Source organism: Polyergus mexicanus, unplaced genomic scaffold (genome assembly GCF_030449975.1).
Source record: "Polyergus mexicanus isolate NDT 795.1 unplaced genomic scaffold, iyPolMexi1.0 SCAF_12, whole genome shotgun sequence".
NCBI classification, from domain to species: domain Eukaryota; kingdom Metazoa; phylum Arthropoda; class Insecta; order Hymenoptera; family Formicidae; genus Polyergus; species Polyergus mexicanus.
The window spans coordinates 2,354,748-2,367,239 of record NW_027223332.1 but is presented as its reverse complement, the minus strand read 5'-3'; the positions used below and the strand labels follow the sequence as shown (position 1 = coordinate 2,367,239).

The following is a 12,492-nucleotide window of genomic DNA, read 5'->3' as shown; positions in this document are numbered from 1 at the left end:
ACCGTTGATCCACCGTCCTTTGAGCCTGTAATCTAATCGCCATTATAAAAGAGTGAAGAGACTTTTGTTGCAACAAAATTAATTATGGCAAATATTGTATATGTTTGATATCCCATAATATAGATCTACTCGCCCTTTACGCTAATAATATCTTGATATTATAGTTTTTATTTATGCATAGAAATATATTCTATAAATATTATTACTGAAATTGATACGTAGGCGGTTCCTATGATTTATTGGCAATATTGCGACTATCGATACGCAATATATGCTGCGAGTTATATATATATATTTTATTCCTCAATTGGGAATATAATTCGGTAAACGTGAATACTATAATTTAGGAAGAAAAATGATGTTTGAATCTATTTGAAACATAATCCGCGAGTTTAGCTCCGAAATAGTTTTGTCAGTAAAGCTCTATTTGAAATTATATTCAAACTTATATTTATACAAAGCATTCTGGCTAAATTATGAAAACATATTCGCGAAATTATTATTAATATTTTTCACGACAAAAATATTGATTTTGTACACGTTGACAAAATTACAAGACAATATCAATATAATTTTTCGAATCGTTCATTTGGAAAAGGATTTTAGCATAATTGGCATATATTGCTCGCAATTAAATGGCAAATTGCAACTCATGTATGTAAAACTATTTCCTTGATTCTCGAAATAGAATGGGGATTTGCGGGTAGCATTTTACGGAATATCTCCTTGTTTAGAAATGAACGCCTAGTTTATACAGACGAAGTCGTAATTAGACCACAACCGTGTTAATAAGCGTTGCCTGACCGTGGCAATATACACGGCAGTAATTAACTAATAACTATTACTAATCGTGACGCATCGTCTCGGAAAACCACGAAACCAACGCACTTCTAGATTCTCAAAACGAAGAGCTCGGAGCAGAACGCGCAGAAAAAATTTTCTCTCGACTTTTAAATTATTCGTGTCAGCCTTGTCCCGGTTACAGCTATTTTATTTCGGTCTTTGGGATCGCTTTGCGGAGAAGTGTCCGAAGGAAAGCTTCATCTATCGCTATTTTAAAAACAGTCGCACGAAGGACACCCACAATTATCGCAACTGTGAAAGGAATTTCGTTGAAGAAGAACAAATTGAGAGTTAGTTTCGTACTTTCGCGATGGAAATCATCTTATAATTAGTGGAACTTTCTGACGCTTGAATAATTAGTGAATCGCCGGCCCAGATAGAGAGAAATATTCTCCAGCATGGGCATTAAGGTTTCTTCATCAGTCTTTAAGATTACTCGGAGACACAACGCGAGTAATTAATTATACATATAATACATAGTTTTTATTAAGATTCTTGGATTAGCGTCATAGGAAAAGTCAACTTAATAAATCAACTTAAAAATTAAGATTGATACTTATCCATCGTGTATCCCAAGTATCTATATCGATCGTATATTTCACATAACTCGCATACTTTGCATGCGTTATTAGAAACCCTGTTACTCACCGATGGCACTTCTGCCGCTGTCGTTCCTGTACCCATAACGCCTCGCCAAGATTATGAGTTCCACTTTGCACACCGCCCATGGCCGATCGCGAAGAGACCTGATATAATTTAATATTTAATGCTTGAGTGATGTCGAGAGTATTTTTTTATATTTAATATTTTATATTTTTATATATTTTTTTATTGTTAAATATTTTGCAAATGTTTTCAAAAGTCGCGGCGATAGCATCATTTTGACAGTACGCACCTTACTTAAACACAACTTGATAAAACGATAAATTGTGCTGAATACGCGACATATCTCATATATGAAAATATGATGACATTATATTGTATATATATATCTTTTATTATTGTAATGACATACTAATTATTATTTATAATCGATTATTAATTTTTATTTGAAATGCATACAACTGATATTCAAATTAACGGTTAAAGGAATTGTTTCGGATAAATGATAACGTATTAACGTCATTATGAAAATTTATAATTAATTATTCAATGGGTTTGATACAGATCGTTACACTCGTCCTGAAGCCATTATAAATTTCGATAAAAGTTTCGAAGTTCTAAAGTGTAATATCCATTTATAACATACTCAGAATTGCATTAGAAAAGAGCGTTGCTAGTAACAAAAACTTTAGCTATAAAAGATTGAAAGGTACAATTACTACTAAATAAATGTACAGTTCCTTCCCTCTTATATGTACGTATGATTTATGATATCTCGACTCACTTTCCAATTTGTGTTAAAAAATCCCGTTAAAAGTTTATGATATAGCGTTAAACTTTTTTAACTTTCTTGACATATGAATAATAGAGAGAAAGAGATGCGTTTGTTAATAGTGATTTATATTCGTAATGCACAAACAGCCGATGTAACATTTCGTACATGTTTAAACAAAACTGATACCATCGAAACGATGATGTAAATCCAATGTTTTTTTCTGCTCTGTTTGGCTATGTAATAGAAACCTATATCGCATACACAATAACGTGAAAGGCATTTAGGGGCATATTGTCAAGCTCGTTTTCAACATGTTTATTCGGTGTTTAACGAGTACGTACGAGATTATCCAATTTTGTCGACAGACTGAGCACGGCGCTATGAAATTTAATGGGGGCAATGCATGTATTCGCGAGATACATATTGAATGCCCTTAAAAATGGAAGCATTTCAAGAAATTGCAAGCAAAACTAAAGCGAAAGGCCCGTCTGGCGCATGTGTTACAACTCGAGCGTAAAGACATTTATGATGAAGCTCCCTTCTCGTAACTCTCGTCTACGTCTTTCTCGTGTATGTATAAATTTTTAGTCAGCCCGTTTCTCGTATCAAGACTTGCTACTAGATGACACTAGCGTGCAGTTTTCTCGTGAATAAAATCGATCTAGGAAGGATATATAACGAGAACCGTACGAGAGATACGTTTATTGCGAACCGAGGATGTTCCAACGTTAACTTTTTCCAGAAAGGGTCTTGACCGTCAGGTTTAGACCTAATAAAATTATTAAAGCAAAACGTGTTCTATTTTTCCTTTTTGATAAATTTCACGATTAAAATATTTTATTCTTTCTTTCGGAAATTATACCGCACTCTACTTCAATGAAATGTCGTGGTAATGATTCGTAACGGTGGGGGTATTTCGATAGTAGAGATTAAAGTATTGTATTTTTCGGATTGATTTGTAAAAATTTAGATTTTTTAATTCAGAGTCAACGCAACATATTTCTATATAGTATTTATTCTGTGTTGTATTTACTATTTAATTTTATGTATTACTGAAAGACAATAATTAAAAAAGTATATTACATATATATATATATATATATATATATAATCGCTTGGTTGAAAGCATTAAACTAAATATCACTCATCCATATAAGATATTTCGAGCTTATACTACTTTCGAAAGGAAATCTCTGCATCAAATATTTTATATTTTTTCATGGAAAAAAAATGTTTACTTATATATATAAATATATATATTATAAATAACTAAAAATGTATACATTAGATATTTTTAAAATGCATGATTTTTTAGCGCCCCCCACGGAACTTATAATTTTAAAATCTTGGTTAATATTAATTTTTTTTTTTTTTTTTTTTTTTAGTTATAATATTTTACATTTATATATTTCTCCCTTAATTTTATTATAAAAATAATTATATATAATAAATCAAACATTTTCTTCCATGAGAAAATATAAAATATTTGATGCAGAGAGATTTTCTTTTGGAAATGGTATAAGCTCGAAATGTCTTACATGGATAAGCGATATATACTACTGTCTAATACTTTCAACCAAGCGATCACGTACATCCACCTGCAGCGTCAAGTATCCTAGAGTCATATATTATTTACATACCTAAGATGCCATGAGGATTCACGTTACGAAAAATCGAGTTGTATATTTTAATTGGCTAACGTTACGTTCATTTTGCATATTGCTTCGAAATAAAATAGCAAAAAGTTCTTTAAATCTTTAAATAAATCTTTAAATCTACAGATAGATATTTCGCAGATTTGAAAATTGAAAAGTCAAATATCAAAGAATATTAAATATTGAATTACGTAAAAAAGAAAGTAAATTTTAATTTTATATTTTTAAAGATACGATATTTTCATAGAAGCTACTATCAAGATATCCCAAACGTCCCAGACAATGATCACTATATCTCATGTGGTAGAGTACGATAGCATAATTTTTCCAAAAGAGGAAGTGAAACTGCAACATGTCAAATACGGTTACACGCAAACTGCCAGTTACGATCCACAGACACACACACACACACACATACGACCCCACAAGATTACGTTATTATCACCGCGAATTGCATGATATACGAATAACGGACTCGTCGGTGAACGATGAAAGAATAAAGATAATAATTCCGTGCTTAAAATTCTGGTAATACGGGATTTCTCAGAGCTGGATTTAACTCACGCAATGCTTATTAATTATACACGGTTATACGCTTTTTTCGTTCGACTTTATAAAATATTTTACCACATGTCAACATATCAGTAACTTTCTAGAGAATCATCGACGCGTAAATCTCTTCATAATTTGGTTGAAAGTTGGACGGAAATTTTTAAAAAGCATATAAGAAAGCTCGTATATGAAAGATGTATATGAAAGATTTTTTTATAATTTTAGAAACACATTGCCTATCAATTTTTTGAATTATCTATCAGACGCGCGAAATCTCAAGAATATATTTCATTATTTGTGCATACATATATTATATAGAAGTTTACATTTAAAAGATGATGCTTAAAAGATGAAGTTTATATTTAAAAGATGGCTAACAATTAAATAGTGAATTAAAAATTTTTATTATTATTTACATTATTATTTTTATATTCACTCTTTAATTCTACATAACAGTTTTAATATTAAAAACATAACTATATTTATACAGAAATTAAAGGTTTTTTTTTTATTTTTATTTTATTTATTTATTTCAACTGCGTATGCATTTGGTTCATTATGAATAAAATATTCGGAATGTATAATATTCCCAGCAAATTATATTTCAGAAAAATAGCTGTAACTAGATTTAATAAAACATAAAAAACTAAATAAACATATTTAAATCGAAAGGTTTAATGCAAGAGTGGAATAAATCTATATATTTTTTATAAGGTCCGTTTTAAATATGAAATAATGTCTAAAATAAACATTATAGTTTATGATATTACCTTTATATTTTGCCCTTAACCCTTCAATTTATAATCCTAACCACGCGATTACTCTAGTGCTAACGGCAATGGGTCCTCGGGAATATCATAAGTTATGAGCGGTCAATCTCATAAATATCCATCTACCTACCCTTGGGAAGTTCCCTTGGTAATCGTCAGTCGTACATCTCCGAGCAATAAAGCAAAATCGAGGTCTAGAGAAGTTTGAGGGAGCGTCGAAATATTATTGCGAAAAAAAAAAAAATAACTACGTCGCCTTAGTTCCACGTTCGCGTCACTTATTAATTGAGCAGGATCTTACGATAGACTGCGGCGGCACAGAAAACTTCACCACCGCATCGCACCACGGACAATAGAAGAAGGGAGGCGAGCGGTTAGGTGATGGTAAATTTCTTACCACTTCCACACCTGTGTATGCCAACCTATTACCGGGTGATGCACATGGATCGCCGTGTTCGCCGATCGTGTGTCATGTGCGTGGGGGCGCATTAATTGTCGGACGTTACCTGTCCGTTTAAAGAACACGCAATTATCGCGGCATTAAATTCCTATCCGAGTTGCAGTCAATCACTACCGATCGCTCTTTAAGCGTCCTAAATATAATCGAGAGATCCTAGCTCGTTGTTGTTTCCCTTTCGGGACAAGAACTCTCCATGACAAACGATTAATGATTTTCTCATAGATTTTCCTCGCCAATAAAATGATATTGCCGACGAATGATATGATATTATGCATATAATATTATATAGATAGAGATATATAATATTATAAATAATATTGTCAATATAAATGTTATTTTATATATAATTGAAGTAAGAATATATTGTACGATTGTCATATTTTGATGTATTGTACGATGCTATTATAATACACACAGTTCCATAAAATAAAAAAGATAATGTATAATTTTTTTTCAAAAGGGATTACATATTTTTACTTGCAATAAAAATTATATCTTTAATCATATAAAAATAATTACAACGATCGTGATCAGAGAAATAGCATCTTGATATGTAATTTCCAAATTATTGATTAATCATGTTCAATGTAAAATGTATCGTAATAATATATGCACTTGTATCTTTTGCAATACATTTATAAATTATTCGATCAGAAATATTAATTCTTCCGCTTCATCGTTAATCCATCACACGCTTTAATTTCTTGTATTTCATAATCTCAGGCGTGAAAAATTCGCATTTCTGTTTGAAAATTTTTAGTGCTGTTTATTAAAATTTCATCGTTTTTATTAAAAGCTGGAGTTTCTGTATTGTTTTTTCTTTAAAGGTATTTACACAATACATACAAATTTTTGAAATTATTTTTAAAACATATTGGTTCATATGATTTTGCATATGTGCATCGCGAAAAAATGCATCTTTTAATTTTAGCTAGAGTTTATATGTTAAATTTTTTATTTATTTATTTTATTTACAAAATATATCGATTACTTGCTAATCCTTTATCATCTCATCTATCGTTCGCAGTATCCTTCAGCAATTTCAATATTCTATGATGGCGTAACTCTTGCAATTAGTCGCTTATTGCTCTATTTGCCAGTTTAAAAATTATAATGACAAATTTGGAAAGAAAAACTTACGAAGATAGCTCTTGCGCCTATAGATGCATTTTTAGAGATCGTTAGCGCAAGCGGATTAATGCTTGGTTCCGTTCTGCTTACAGCGGAAAGACCTAGGTCGTCTCGTTCCGTTCTCCACACTCTAATACCTTCTTCATATCAACGGCTTGTAACCAGGTTAATACACACAGTCTAGCTCTCAATTGCGCGATTATCACGCGAACAAAATCGCGGATACATTGCGTTTTACCGATCCTACATATCTTTCTTCTTTTGTAGTTCTGAAAAATGCATGGATACATTTAAATAATCATTCAAACAAAATTTTTCGAATAACGATTAGATTGAGAATTTAACGTAGAACATGTTGCATTACTTTTTATGTAAATAATAATAGTTGAGGCAATATTCTTATCGATTTTGGATTTTTTTATAACTTGTTTTATTTCATTTAATTTGCAATATCCTCATCAGAGATATTTAGTAAATTAATTAATTGAGAGAAACAGATTGTGCATCAGAAAATTGTTCGACGAGCTGTTCCGTTATATGAAAGGTTGAAATTATTTTTAATAGATTTATATTGCACAGATATAACTTTAAGTATATACAATGGACAACACAGATAAAAAGCAAGTATGTAGCGTGTAACTAATGTTTAATGTGTGCTTTTATAATTGCGTATATTCGCATATTTCCATTGCCTCGATGGCGAACGATGTTACGTTCCGTTCTGCTACGTTATAATTTTAATTATTGTACATAACTAACAATTAACATTCTTTTGACATTATTTAATCGAATTGTCAGGAATAAATTAATTTAAATATTGATTGATCAATTAAGTTAAAAAAAAATTGATATTAGTATAATTTAATACTATTGAATAGAAATACCGATAAAATTAAAGTTGAGTATCGCTCGAAGGCTCGCAATGCTAAATTTCATGTTTGAACTCGATATCTCCCATCCGAATTTTCAACAATGGATACGAACAATCCATGATACGATTATACGCATGTACACATGCGTACTTTTCTCAGCATGTGTAAACTGTATTATGTTTTTGCTAATCGAGAGATATTCGCATGATGCGTGCAATCGAGTGCACACATATGGATGTAAAAAATATGCTAGAAATGATTATTAACAGATTTTCGAAAAAAGCTTTTATATATATTTTACGTATTGTTTTAAAAGAATAAAATCTTATAAAAATATTCACGGAATCTAATAAATTTTCTTCACAAAACTTGTTAATTTTATTCATAGTAAAGGCAATTATGTCTTATTTTGCGTGAAATATATATATATATATATATATATATTCTGTAGATTCGGATGTCACTGTGACATATTACAATGGGCTTCCCAGAATCACGGTACCTCTTCCATCTAGAAGAGAAAATTGCTCGTTCACCATGAAGCCGATAACACATACAGTCGGCAATTTTTTAGATATGTTGAAGACAGAGGATCGTGGCATCGATCGAGCATGCATAACATCGTTAGGTGAGATATCGTATCAATCATTCTCCTTAGTGGCTAATTAATAATTAAAGTATTAGAGACGGAATCGGATAGATCTTTATATAATAATGCAAGATAAAAGTTTTGATCGTTTTTCAGATGGTGTCAGGATATCTTCCAGTAATACGATAGAATCGCTTTTAGAAGAGGATTTCAAATTAATAATAAATAATAACGAATATATTGTTTCGCCGCCGATTCAAGAAAGGTGCACGATAGTGAGTTATCACATAAAGACTCGTCTTTTGTCCGACTTTGTATTTTTAATACAATTTTTATATAATCTAGAAATGCGTAGTTGTGGGAATGCTCTGTTTAATGATTGATTCGAATTTTAAACGAGCGATATTTTGGCTAATCATAATTTCCACACTCGGCGATATCTTTTATTACAGTTCACATATTTTCTTTGTCGAACCAAATGTAAACTTACAAGTATCACTATACATTTCTCACTTTCGCAGGAGGATCTTCAAAAACTTGGAGATATACAAGCACTTATCGCACAACTGTACGAAGCGTTTCACGTACGAGAATATCAAGTCGATATGGAAAGATCGGTTGTGGCCGAGCTGGAAGATATTAGATTACAACTAATACCTTTAGAACAGGTGGAAATGTTAGAATAATATTTCATATTATAGATTGCGCGACATACACACACGAGTTATATACGAGTTGTATACACAAGACATGGATATATTTATGTGACAGTACATAGGTTTGTTAATTGATTTAATAGTAATTAAACGAAGCGCATGCATCGATTACCTTTCCATCGTAAACGCGCATAAATTAGTTTAAACGCGACCGCATTCCTATTTTGTCAATCTTTTCTCATATACTACGTGTCGGTTTTACGACTCTTCTTAATTGCCATATTCTTCTAATTAGCACACTCGTATCGCGCTTCGCACACGTGACTGAAGAAACAGCAATACTTTTCTAATCCCTTCGTGCGAATTTCACTTGCTATATTCGCTATTATGCAATGTCAAAAGAAGAGAATTTCTATAAAATATTTCTTACGTCTTTTCTTTTCTTTCTTTATGAGATTATAAAGCAGAAAAAATCATATCACTTTAGCTTCCACAATTCTTCCTGATAAATTTATCCATCTCTGATATTATTCATACATCTTTTTTTTTAATTACATATAGGATATGATAGAAAATAAAATATATATTTTTACTAACAGAAACACCTAGATACACCTAGATGAATTTTATATTCTCTTAATTGTTTTAGAAATTGCTAGAAATACAAAATGCTGCTTATAAAAAAGCGAATTTTTTTATCTGGACGTTCCTAATTATGATGTCAATCCAATTTGGAGCATTAGCCAGATTAACCTGGTGGGAATATTCATGGGATATAATGGAGCCCGTCACTTACTTCGTCACTTATGGCACTACTATGATGTGGTTTATTTATTACCTCGTCACCAGACAGGTTGATTTTATAATAAAATATACACGTAGAAATCTATAACATTACGAAAATTATCAAAAATACATTATATAATGTTAAAACTATATATAATATTATATATATATGACATCGACACAAATCAATTATTTTTCTTTATACAGGAATATATGCTGCCGGATGTGTTGAATAGGCGTCATCTCATAGTACTTCATAGAAGAGCACGAAAGATCGGTCTCGACATTAACTTGTACAATTCGTTAAAGAATCGAGCTTACGAATTAGAAACCACTCTGAAAGTTATTCGCGGTCCTTTATATGACTATAAGATGCAATTGGAGCGAAAGCAACGCGCCAGATCCAGCTCTAGTAGCAGCTCAAGATCACCGAGTTCCTCGCCTAGTCCCAGTCCTAGCCCCAAAAGAGATGTTCCTAAAATCACGTCAGAACTGAACGCTTCGAAGAAACATCCCGATGAGGGATCTAAAGTTTAGTCAAGGTGGATGAAAGTTGGATCAAGGTTTGTCAAATTAAGTTCAACGTAGAATGTGCGATAAAAAACCATAGTAACGAAATCAACGATTACGAATCGCTTAAGTCGGCATTATCTTTTTCCAACGAAGTATTGGATATATTCAAAAGAGACTTTTTCAAGTCGCGCGATGCACTCAGGGGAATTTTTAAATCCGCAAAGTCAGTGCTGAACGCGATCAGATTGCAAAACAAAGGGGAATGTAATTTATTTTTGTGTTTGTGTGCGTTTGTGCAAAGAAATCTAGAATGATATCTTCAGATCTCGATTCAGTCTTCCAAGTATCGGCGGCAACCCTCACCACGCGTATTTCACAGGCATTAAAATATCGCGTTTATCGAATGCTCAATGCTGTCGACGTGTTTGGAAGACGTTAGAGAAAAATATAAGAGATAATTATACCAGGCATCATAAATGTCATAATAATCGCTAAATGAACAGTCTTCGAACCAGCTAGCACTTTGACAGAAGAGAGTAACATTTCACAAAACTTTTATAAAAGTTTTATAAAATAAAAGATGTTTTATTTGAAATACAATATGGTCAAAATGACGTATGTCAAATATGACGCGTTTTTTGCTAAAAATACATTTGGCAAATATTAAGGCATTTATGATGTCCAGTATATGTTAGCTTAGTGTATGCTATTTTGATTAACTTTTTGTTGTATGTATTGTAATTGAAGGGTTATTTCCTGAAATATGTCAACGGATGATGTTGTAGATTATATTTAATCACTGGCCAATTTCTCAGCACCAATCCAATCATTATCTCTCATTCTCGGCCGAATTATATTATAATAAATCTCAAGGCAGCAGTGCTGTAACTTGAAACTATATGATTATATGATAATGATGACAGTAATTTTTGCGCACTGGTGCAGACTAAATACAATTGACTACAAAGTTATTCAAAATTATAATATAAGTACGTTGACCAATGAAAATTTGGTAGTCGATTTATGTACACAGTAAAATTTATGTACATCGGTTTTTAGTATACATCTGTGCGCACTAATACTTACATTCAATCGAATTCGCTATAAAAAATAAATAGCAATTTAAAAATTAATTGACAAGTGATTATTCTGTCACTACAATATAATATGCCTCGCGAAAACTGTGAGAAGAGAAGAAAATTGATCTTCTGAAATGTAAAGCCATGTTAAGTGTAAATTATGTTTATAATTATGTATATAAAAAAATTAAATTATATATATATTTCATATACATAATTATTGTATATATATATATAACATTATATAATTTTATTTATATAATAAATTATAATATTTTATATACAGTAATTATATGTATGTAATATAAAAAAATGTATAATGTGTACACGCAAATATCTTGCTTGAGAACAAAACGATATAATGAAAAAATTGTAATATATTAAGGAACTGCAAAATATAATTATAATTATATTTTTTTTGTAAACTGTAAGGTAATCTACAGAAATACTGTCTTTTATTTATATTATTTAATGTTGTGTCCAACAAAAATATATTGAATATTTTCCTAAATTTTAAATTAAGTGGATACACATAAGATTTTTATTCTGCAAATATTAAAAGTAATTGAAAATCTTATTGAATTACAACAATTATAGATATATTATAATTTGATGGGAGATATACAATTATTAATGAATACTAAAATCATTTTATGCATAGTATTAAATAATGCTGTTGACTATTCACAAAGTGGTATTATGATATATACATCGACATTGATGTTATTGTATATATACAATTTTTCATAAAGTCAACGAAATTGCTAATCATTAATAATTAATGCATTTCAATAACATCACATTGTAAATATCAATATATATATACATTGCTATCCTTTCTTCTCATCAATTTCATACATGAACATTAGCATAGATAAAAAAAAATCCATCCGAAAAGACATTAGTGACTCGAAAAAATATAACGAAAGGTAGGTTAATACATTCGCTTACGTATCTTATCATGTAATTACCAAAAATATTTAATGTTCTTTCAAAACTATAAACTTGAACTTGAACTTGAAAATTTCTAGTTTTCAAACTCTTTATTGTAGAAAATCGTTGATATATGGTCAGAAAGGTCGTAACAAAAAGCACTTATACTCCTATCACTTTAGCATTATCAATGTTCTTAATGAAAGCACACGAATAATGCTACTATTACTATGCTATTACATACCATTTTCATGCGAGAATATTATAATATAAAA

At 30.7% G+C, this 12,492-nt stretch overlaps 1 protein-coding gene across 1 annotated transcript; it reads left to right on the top strand.

The window, feature by feature from the left end:
* The first annotated feature begins 8,120 nt into the window (after positions 1-8,120).
* LOC138938116 (calcium uniporter protein, mitochondrial-like) lies at positions 8,121-11,663 on the top strand. Its single transcript, XM_070304872.1, has 5 exons — positions 8,121-8,289; positions 8,407-8,525; positions 8,772-8,918; positions 9,556-9,759; positions 9,900-11,663. The coding sequence occupies exons 1-5, from the start codon at positions 8,199-8,201 to the stop codon at positions 10,227-10,229; spliced, it is 891 nt and encodes a 296-aa protein (XP_070160973.1). The 5' UTR covers positions 8,121-8,198; the 3' UTR covers positions 10,230-11,663.
* Positions 11,664-12,492: the final 829 nt, after the last annotated feature.

What these genes read in the sequence shown, in the direction of transcription:
- LOC138938116 (XM_070304872.1), top strand. Translation starts at nt 8,199, where the DNA reads ATGAAGCCGATAACACATACAGTCGGCAATTTTTTAGATATGTTGAAG. An exon ending in TTCAAGAAAGGTGCACGATA is followed by an intron (nt 8,526 to 8,771) that starts GTGAGTTATCAC and finishes TCACTTTCGCAG; the next exon opens with GAGGATCTTCAAAAACTTGG. An exon ending in ATTACCTCGTCACCAGACAG is followed by an intron (nt 9,760 to 9,899) that starts GTTGATTTTATA and finishes TTCTTTATACAG; the next exon opens with GAATATATGCTGCCGGATGT.